Raw genomic sequence first — 10535 nt, forward strand, 5'->3', positions numbered from 1 at the left:
GTTTATGTTCCTCAGCAGGGGCATTGTGTGTGTGTGTGTGTGTGTGTGTGTGTGTGTGTGGAGTGTGTGTGTGTGTGTGTGTGTGTGTGTGTGTGTGTGTGTGCGTGTGCTTAGGGCAGTGATGCTGCCTATAATTTTTTGCACATGATGTGGTTTTTGTTTTGTTTTTGGATTGTCCGGTCCCACGTTGTATCATGGGAATCAGAACAAAGTTCCTATTGCGTTAGAGCCATCGCTGGCTAATTTAAATAAGCTGGATTTGAGATGAGGTGCCATTGTTTCTGTCAGCTGATAAGACTGATCTGTTGGATGTGTTCAAAAAGTGCTTCAAGCTCTCTCAATTGACTTTCTCAGTAATTCTGTCTCCAGAAGTTCTCATGGTGTCTGGATCAGATGGACGGCAGCTCCAATTAACCAAAGCCTTTGTTCTTGCTAAAGGCTCAGCTGCTATCAGAAACCCGTGCATCACTCTGGTGCCTGAACTCTGCTGCATCAGGATATGAGAACCGAGATAGCACAAAGTATTATAGAACTGTCTTTCTCAGCCATTGAGCATGTCTGTTGGCCAGGAACCATGTCAACAGTTTAGTATGATGTGTGATTATGTTAACATAGCCATGCATGCTGCTGTTAGAAATATAGTTTGTTTGTACACTCTTCTCTTTTGGGATAGTCATTTGGCCTGCTTACCACCAGTAATAACAGTTGTAGCAGCTATGTCTGTTACACACAGCTCATGGAAGCAAACAAGACTAATGACTCTGTCTGTCATACTTAAAACATCTCAAAGTCATTAGGATGAATAGATCTCAAAGCTTGAATATCTGCACATAATTGGTTGCCAATCCATCTGTTGATTGTATTGCATTGTATTATGAGTGGCACGGTGTAAGATCACACCAGTTAACGAACTCTGGTATAGCCGATTAGACTCAGGACATTTAACAAGAAAATATGTTCGCAAATAAATATATCGCTCAGATCTCTTACTTTGTTATTTCAGTGCTGTGGCCCAGTTGACAGGGTGTAACGGATGGACCCAAATGCAGCACAGAGGCACTTGAAAATACCTTTATTCAAGGCCTGGTCCAGGCAGTTCAAGAAGGCAACTCATGCAGCGCTACAATGTTATGTGTATAATGTACACAGACACATTAATGTCAAGGACAGCAGGACCTTCACCCATTGAAGGAAACTGTAAAATAACACAGATATTCATGTTCTAATCATTGTCAAGGATTCATTCAGATAGTAAAGCACAAGACTCATTTCAATGTGTGTGTGAATTGTAGGTATAAGCTACAAAATGTAAAAAAACTAAACTTCTGCATTTTAGTTTTAACTATAAAGCTACAAACACACACTGCTGACCCTCGTGGCCTCACTGTCCTTGTTTCCCCAATCAAGCAGATGCCCCCCCTCTCTCAGTGTATCCAGCTGATGAGTGGCTGGTTCTGCAGCTCAAGGACAAGATGACACACTCTCCTCGAGTGCCAGCGCTGTGTCTCTGCTTTAATTATACTGCAGAGAACGACTATCTCACAGTTATCAGATGATGAGCTCTGCCTCGCTCTCTGGCCCTCAGCCCTCTGTGAACGAGGAGCTGAGTGTGTGTGTGTGTGTGTGTGTGTGTGTGTGTGTGTGTCAATAGTAAGAGTCAGAAAAAAACATTAAAGTGATATTCTCACTTTAATGAGATTACATTTGCATTGTTTGTTTTGTGAGGAGAGTATATTTATGAGGGAAGAATAAAATAGATGGTACTGAATTATTTTCAAGCAGACATCAAGGGTGAAACTGCATTTAATGATGCCTACCACCATATAGTAAACCCCTTTGTGAGGTGTTCTATGCTGTGCTATTAAATATTCACACTGTATGCACATGTTTCCACGTGTGTGGTGAAGGTAGAGAGTAAAAGCGTATTCTGTGTGTGTTAGCGGTGAATGTGTGATGTTAGGTCTGATTCAATAATTCAGTGCTCAATATAAAATGGTTTTCTGTTATCATGAATGTTTAACTCATGAACAGCATATAAAATAACAGCTCTACATTATAAATTATGAGTGCTTGGACAGGTGGGCTGTAAAACAAGCCTAAAGTACAATTGTGAGCTGGACAGTTAAATCAAAATGTGAACGATGTGCTCTTAACTGGCACGAACACCATGTACGTTTTGTAGTAATAAAGTGGTGCAGGAATTAGTCCTAAACCCTCATATGAGTTAGCATTTTAGCACGTCCAGGCTACATTGTCCGGAAGTCAATACACTGAAAAAACTGGAACACTGATGTTACGTTCCGGCTCGTAGAAAGTGGAAAGTAACAAAGAACCAGTTGGAAATTGGTAAATTGGAAGTTGTTTATTGAGGGAGCTCAACAGAATTGGCAACAAGCAGCCACAATCAACTTGACTTTAATTAAGTGTTATATTTCATCAAATTTCACATAACCGTATTAGGTAAGTTGAAAGAAATAATATTAAGATGAAGCTAATATTTTTTATTTAAACATATAACATGTTATTTAATATTATTGCTGTCAACTAACCTCATAGTGAAATCTGGTGACGAAATACCTTTAATTAAAGTCAGCGTTTCAGTTCTTCAGTGTAGTACCTCCGTCTCAAACTTTATTTTTGGGACTATGGACATTCCCAAGCTTCTGTGACACATCACAGAATGGTTGGTAGGCAAACATGAAACTGCTTTATTCAGACCTTTATCTAAATATTAACCGCGTGGCTTTTATTTGATCCTACTCCGGAGTGAGTTGGAGCTTCCTCTTTGATGAAGGATAAACCTCCAATCCTCAGTGAGATCTGGTGAGTTGGGATAAGCCGTCCCATGAGTTGGTTCAGTTTATCTCCATGAGAGGGTGAAGCTTCACGCTCCACCCAGCCTGCGGAGAGAGGACTGTCCTCCATGGGGACATCTCTGTGACACTGAACTACTTCTCACTGCAGATCATCCAGATGTCATCATCTCCTCCTCTCCTCTCTTCGATCGCTCTTGTTCTCATCCTGTCATCTCTTTGGTCTCCTTTTAATTGGCTGCTTTCTTTCTTTCTCCCAAATCAACAGCATTCCCCACCCCCCCCCCNCCCCCCTCCATTTTATCAGTTTACTTAAAGGGGCTGATAAAGCTCTGAGAGGAAGCGAGCGACCCACTCCACCCATCTTTTAGCATGAAAGATGCGAGTTGAGGTCGAGCTGATCAAATGCTGCTTGGCTGCTGCTTTATCTACACCGAGGCCTGTAGGAATAAACAGGCTCACTCTGAAGTGTTTCCTGTAATTAGGTGATTTGCACATACAGACACACACACCAAACTTTTTTTATCAAGGGAAAGAAGTGGCTCTGTGGTGCGTCTAGTTCTTGGAATGCCATCCAACCCATGTGTACAATAAACACAAATTACTTAGAACGGTACAAAAGTTTCATCAGATTTTTTCAACACTGATGTGTTGCCAAAAGTTTGACATTCCTCAACTACTTTATACAAATACACACACATTCAACTGCGCTAATCAAAACACTGAAATTCAACATTGATGGAGTTGAATGGAGCCCTATTCTGCTTTTTGGCGTTTTCCCTCTCCTGTAGTGTGTTCTATAGGTTTGTGTGAAAACCTTTATAGGACTCTAAAAAGGCTAAAGGCTTTGATTGCTACCTTAACATAGTGACATCACTATGTAACACTCGCGTCTTTATTTGGCTTGGGCTCAAACACATTGTACGTGATAGGCTAAGGGGCGGGACATGTATAAGCTGTTGACCAATCACAACAGAGCCGGCCAGCTAACCAATCAGAGCAGACTGGGCTCTGGTTTCAGACAGAGGGTGAATCGAGGTGCTGCAGGACAGGCAGTATGAGAACAAGAAAGAGCTTTTTGAACATTAAAGAGTGGAGACATGTCACAGTAGAGGAACAATATTGAGCATGATTGGTTCCTTTAAATAATGTGTGGCTGTGCTTTCTGAAGAAACAGCTTGGTTTTACTTCTGTTGATTATATTGTCCCTCGATTACTACCAGGAAATGCATTGTGCTCATTTTGAGTGTGTTATGTTACATGTTAAAAGAATCTAACCAGCTTTCATAAAGGAGGAAACACACCGACAGTGAAACCAGACACCACATTCTTTCATTATTCATTCAGTGTTTTGTTTTTATTGTAACCTCGTTATTACTTCCAACACAATGTCCAATCTAAATAAGCTAATGACAGACGTAGTCAGGATTGATGGTTGTCATAGTAACACAACACTTGTTATGTCTTGGGAGTTTTCAGGAGCTTGGTAGTAGAGCAGACTAGAAATTCTGAATATTACATTAGAGTTTTGTTGACTGTTGCCATGACATTAATATGAAACAAGTTAGTAAGCAGTGATGTAAGCCTGTTATCCCTTATCCACCTCCCTATGAACATTAAGTCCTGTGCACACCCTCCACCTATGAAGGCAGGCAGATGAATGAACACCTTGTTAAAGCAGACTTATTGAAATGCCCTCATTACCTCAGTGAGACCCTGTGACCTCATTACTCCCCTCATTCTCTCCAACCTGAACCAACCGGCTCCCATCAGCCTGCCATCAGTCAGCATGGAATATTTAAAGCCAATCGCCATGAAGCCTGCAGAGTGGATTTCAGAGCTGCCACAGAGATTTATCCTCACTGACCAAATGAAGATAGGAGAGTGAACGTTATGAGTGTGATTCACGTAGCCTGCTTCCTTTCTCTATTCATCCCTCCCTCCTCCATCTCTACATAGACCCATTCATCTTTCCTTTGGTTTGGGGCACTCTCATCAGTATCAGGGAGGATTTCTGTCAGGAAATCTTCTTAAAGCAGCACTTGGCGTGGACAAACATGCACCCATCTGATCAGGCTAAAGCATGAAGAGCATCTACTCTAATGAGGAGAGGGAGTATTTTGCCCATTTCATAAAAAAGCGCTACAAGTAAAAGAACGCTGCAAATAAAAAAAATGATAGTGTTTTTTACTTGCACTTTTTCGTTTATGCAGCACTTTTTTTAAACACATGAGTTGTCAAATTGGGAAAGATGTTTCTTCATTTGCATGTGTTTGCGCACTTTTGTGTTTTTAATTTTGCATCGTTTTTTAAAGTGCATGCGCGTTTCTCCTGCTGTTAGTGTTTAGGGCCGTTGCACCCGTAAACCACCGTACTTTTCTGAACACTGCAGGCCCCACACTGCAGCCTGTGAGCCTCTCATGGCCCTCTCACAGAGACACTTGAAGGACATTTTTTGGGAATATGCTTACTTGCTTTCTTGACATATTCTCTATCCGTCTGTTCTGTTAAATATGAAGCTTTAGCCAGGAGGCAGCTTAGCACAAAGAAAGAGAGCAGGTCAAGTTATAGTCCACCCCATAACCCCTGTAAAACCACAACTGATTAATCTAACAAGATATAAGATGTCAGAGAGCTTTTGGGGGGCTGGGGGTGGGTTTTATCACTCCTCCTGCTTCCCCTCTTATGCTAAGCTAAGCTCATGGCTGCTGGCTGTAGCCTCATATCTTTTTTTGTTGTACATTTTTATTTATCGGGTCATCTCATTAAGCAGATGCACTTTGTTCAGAGTATAAAATCATATGTTTACGTGCGGTATAAGCAAACGAAACAAGAAAAAAAATCTAATATGCTTACATATTTTCTTGTAGACATATACATTATTTACATGAGCAGCCTTATATTTAGCAGGTCAGCATAACTGAAAACAATCAGCATCCACTGGAGAAAAAGTCAACATGCCTGGTGCTTTAGCCCCAATACTAAGTTCTTTTGTTTTTGTTTTTGCAATATTTGTTATGTGTTTTCTTTTGTATATGTTGTATGTTATCCTTTCCGTAGTGCACACTTGGCTCAAATTACAGTTTTGTATAAGATGGCTCCTCAGACGTACAGCCGGCTTACTGCATCATCACAGAGCCGCTCCACACTGACTCACTGCCTTTATGTTTAAGCCTCTTTGTGTCATCTCTACACGTCCACTGATCCAACTCTCCATCCATCAGCCAACACCTAGACAAGAGGTCTGCGTCTCACTGCAGAGCTTCTTAGGGTCTGAAGAGTGATTGACACCATGAGTCTCCTCTCTGTCTCCTGTCCTTCTTTCTCATCCTTTCCCCCGCTGTTTTTCATCTCCATGCTCACCTCTATCTATGTCTTAATGACTTCATTACTATGACTCATTCCCAGAGGAGAATAGCCTACACATCCTGTCTCCCTCATCACCGTCAGCTCCATCAGTTTCCACGGTGACATAGAAACTGATACCTACACCTACAGATCTCTTACCTGTTATTTGGCTCTAATTTCAGCTGTGCTATTACAGCTTCAATAAGAAATAATATTCATTTAAATTAATTGAGTCTCACAGATGTATAATTGTAACCTGCATGGGGAAAAGGGGACAACTGTGCCCCCCAAACAATGCATTGTTAGGAATGTTTTTCTATGTCCTGTTGTAGTGCAGTGGAGGGATACTACAGTCTGCATGGTTGGCATGCGGCTACTTTAAAATCACTATTTTTGGAGTGCAGTGAAGTTGATGATGAGTGTTTGTGCTGTGGATGTCATTAGCTATATTTTTTATTTTTTGCAGTGAGATTCATATCATGTCTATCACATTCGTTAACACATGCACACACAACAGTTGCATCAATGTATGCTTTTTCTTATGTACACACACCTGCCACATATCTACATTGTGTGCTTTTTGATGCACACACACACACACACACACACACACACACACACACACACACACACACACACACACACACACACACACACACACACACACACTTTTAGATGGCACAAAATCGATTCACGTACATATTTAATCAATTGCCGTGGGTGTGCGTGTGAGTGTGTGTGTGTGTGTGCGCGCGTGTGTGTGTGTGTGTGCGTGTGTGTGAATGAACACAGTTTTGCTGACTGGGGACACATTAACCACTTGGTGGGTCTGGGTCTCTGCTGCCCCCCTCTGGTCATACAGACACACTACCTGTTCCTGTGACTGGAACCTGAAGCTCATTTCAGGCTGCTGGACAAACTTGACCTGTCCGCTCACTTCAGTGACAGCCTCAGCTAGATCCACAATCTGCTTCTTTGGAATTCATTGAGCTCTCTTCGACATTTATCTCGATCAGAATTGTTGTGACATTTTAGAATTAAATAAATCAAAGATTAATAAAAAAAAAAGAGTGCTATTTTCCCAGATAAACTGTTTTCTTTCTCTCTTTTTGCTCTCATGTTGACGTCACATATCTACATCATATGAAGTCCCATATAATTCCCTCAGCTCAAATCTTTTTTAGATGAAAATTGGGAAGCTCTGATCCTGACAGAGTGACCTCTTGCGGAGTATTTCTCATCACAAACGTTATTGTAATAGAAGATTGGACCTGCATGGATACACTCTTAACTTTGGTTGGTAGGAACAGCATTTGTTGTGATTTTTAGGATGACGCTCAGACTATGATTATACTTTCCTTCTTGAGATATGACGGTCTCATTGTGAACTCTGACAATGAGCTTTATCCTCTGCATGTTTTAATTTATTTAGGATATTCTGGTTTTCAATGCTGAACATTCAATGCTTGGTAAACAATTGTCTTTAAACATTGAAGTTGTTTTTACCGCACGTCAGATCTCCTCACCACAGTCCATTATTATAGAATATATGATCAGATCCTAACTTCCCTCTCTCCCTCCCAGGTGTGTGGGCCCAGATCCAGATGCCCCAGTCCAGTATGGATGTGATCCAGGGTCAGATGGTGGTTCTGAGGGCCGTGTACAGCAGGAGGCTCGGCAGTGACCTGAGCCTCAACACCATCATCTGGAACTTCCAGACACCTGACACCACCCAGCTGGTAAGGAGGGACACCCTACATTACATCATGGAAAACACTTAAGAGATATTTGTATATCTTATCTTGCTCCATATGAAATATGCTACAGTACACAGGCTTGGGGAGTATTGGATTACATGTAACAGTATAATGTAATCAGGATAAAAAAAGGTAACTGTATTCCCTTACAGTTACATAAAAAACAGGTAATCAGATTACTGCTACATTTTAAAAAATTGGGAATTACTTTTTAGGTTTTACAGCGTTAGTAAAACATAACAAGATCGTATAGTGTTTGTTGTAAAGGATCAGATGTTCTCTCTTCTCTGTAAGCTGTACTGTTCTGTAGGCTAATACTTTAAGTGTGAATCTATACGTCTATGGCCTGAATCTGCTTTATGGTTTCTTCGCACGGGACAGCGGGTTTGAGTTACAACACACAGGGCGTGGCCAGGCCGCACGTGTGCGAATAAACCCGGAAATACCCGGCTTGCGTACCGGCTAGTTGTACAACCTTAGCCGGTACCAGCCCAGCCCGTCAGGCCCGGTTTATTTAGGAGACACCGACAAAGTCGATGACGCTAGTCACGTACTCTTCCGCTTTGCCTCCTCTGCCCATTGTTTGGCGAAAATTTTCCGTGTCTTCTTCAGAAGGCGTTCGGTTGTGAGGTTACCGACTACCGAGGTATGGCGTCTGTTCGTACCAAAGCTACCTGCTCTCACTTTACCTTGCGTGTGGATAACAACAAACAATATAGTGCTCTCAGACAAGAAGAAGAGACCAGAAGCCAACAACGGAGAAAACTTACTGCTTATGTGTGATGGCGGCGGACGACCAATTCCTCTCAATAACGGTGAGTGCGCTACGCGTCAAGCATGGACGATGAACCGGCAGCCGATTTCAGAACGTCACACAGATCACGCTGACAACCGTTCTTCGTCCTCTGCTACTCCGCTGTGTTGTCCAGCACAGGCAGCTGCACAAGAAACCACAGTCAAACCACAGTCAAAACCACACAAGTCCGGAATTATACAAAGCGATTGACAATAACAACAACGTTCGTTGGGCAAACACGTCGTTCCATTGCCTCCCGGATGATAAATAAAAATAAGGGCCACGACTAAAAATCAGGGTCCAGGCGGTGACTTGCATCGAATAATACATTCTCACCACGACATATATATGTATGACACGGAAGGGGGGGGGGTTTTTTTCAACAACATTAATTTGTCACTGTCATGTGTACAATACAATATGCGTTATATAGAACTCACGTTCAGCGATGTCAAACTCGCTTACTCACGTTCGTCCGGTGATAAACTCACGTTCCTTACCCAAACTCCCTCTTATTTAGTTATTTCAATACGAGAGTTTCTAAATATTTATGGTGCGAGAAAAAACTTATTTCATATCCCTTATTGGGGGTATTCGATACGTCTCTCTTGTGATCGTCAAGCCATGAAGGCAAAGTAATGTTACTAAGGAAATGTCTGTTTTTGGGGTGGGGGGGTTTGTGTGGTATCCACTTCTGTTGGTGTACCTGTAAGGGATGACTCTTGGAAAGTCATTGGTACAAAAAGTCCTCACACACACAAACACTCCAAAAGTCAATCACTATACACTCTGCATAAAGTCATCATACACGCACTCCAATTAATATCAACGTACACACTCAAATTAAAGTCCAACACAAACACACTCCCACAAGTCATCACCTTATACTCTCCTAAATTTATCACACACACACTCCATGTAAGAAGCTCATCAACACAACTTCTCTATAAAGTCAACACACAACACTGTTCCGGTCTACAAAAGTCATCACACACACACTACCACAAAGTCATGCACTTTACACTCCATAAAGTCATCACACACACGTTTCCGGTCTACAAAGTCATCACCCAACACACGCTTACACTCAAACTAAAACGGATGTGCCGAAAGTATCCCAACGCGAACAATGCGTTGGGGAAAGGACAGGGGTGTTGTTACTAAGTATTTATTATATTATACCCTTGTGTACAAATTGCTGTCTCTTCACGTACATTCGTGTCATTTCTTATTATTACAAACATGTCATACTTGTCCATCAATAACAGACTAATCAAAGATTTCCAAATGCTTCCTTCCGAAACGGTCTAATTTTTGTACCCCTTTTACGTTTGTAGGAAGTATTGACAGTAGTGTTCTATAAAGGTGGAGTCTCGCTCTCTGAGGGCGACGATCCGACGGTAGTGACGTCATTGACAGTTCAATCCCCCCAAGAAATGTTTTCATTGGTAGTGTTTTGATCAATGATTATTCTTAGCATTACGTGATGGTGATTGCTTTAGATTATAAGATTTATATTTTCATTCTTTGTTGTCTTGTTATACCGGAATAGTTTCTTCTTTACTTTTGGTATAAAGCATAGTTTTGCACAGGAAGAACGAGTCTATATATATTCTTTCGAATGGAAAGTAATTAAGTCCGTCGTCGTATATGTGGTTGTGACTTTGTGTACTCGGTTGATGATCGATGTCAAACTTTTTCGTCTTTACTTTAGGACTCGACTGTCGTTTTACGAGGTAAAATCAAATTGTGTGTGTCAATTCGAGATAAATTACTTGTATATCCCAGTGGACGACTTAATTTTTTTTCTTGTTTACTTCG

General features: G+C 41.5%; 1 protein-coding gene across 1 annotated transcript in view; it reads left to right on the top strand.

The window, feature by feature from the left end:
* Window positions 1–7730: 7730 nt before the first annotated feature.
* Window positions 7731–10535, top strand: part of esama (endothelial cell adhesion molecule a) — an 11823-nt gene continuing 9018 nt past the window's right edge. Inside the window, exon 1 of the mRNA XM_010777801.1 lies at window positions 7731–7900. Within this exon, the coding sequence (XP_010776103.1) occupies window positions 7766–7900 (135 nt within the window). The 5' untranslated portion in view covers window positions 7731–7765. The remainder of the gene's footprint in view (window positions 7901–10535) is intronic.

Source organism: Notothenia coriiceps, unplaced genomic scaffold, assembly GCF_000735185.1.
Source record: "Notothenia coriiceps isolate Sejong01 unplaced genomic scaffold, NC01 NC01_scaffold00018641, whole genome shotgun sequence".
NCBI lineage: Eukaryota > Metazoa > Chordata > Actinopteri > Perciformes > Nototheniidae > Notothenia > Notothenia coriiceps.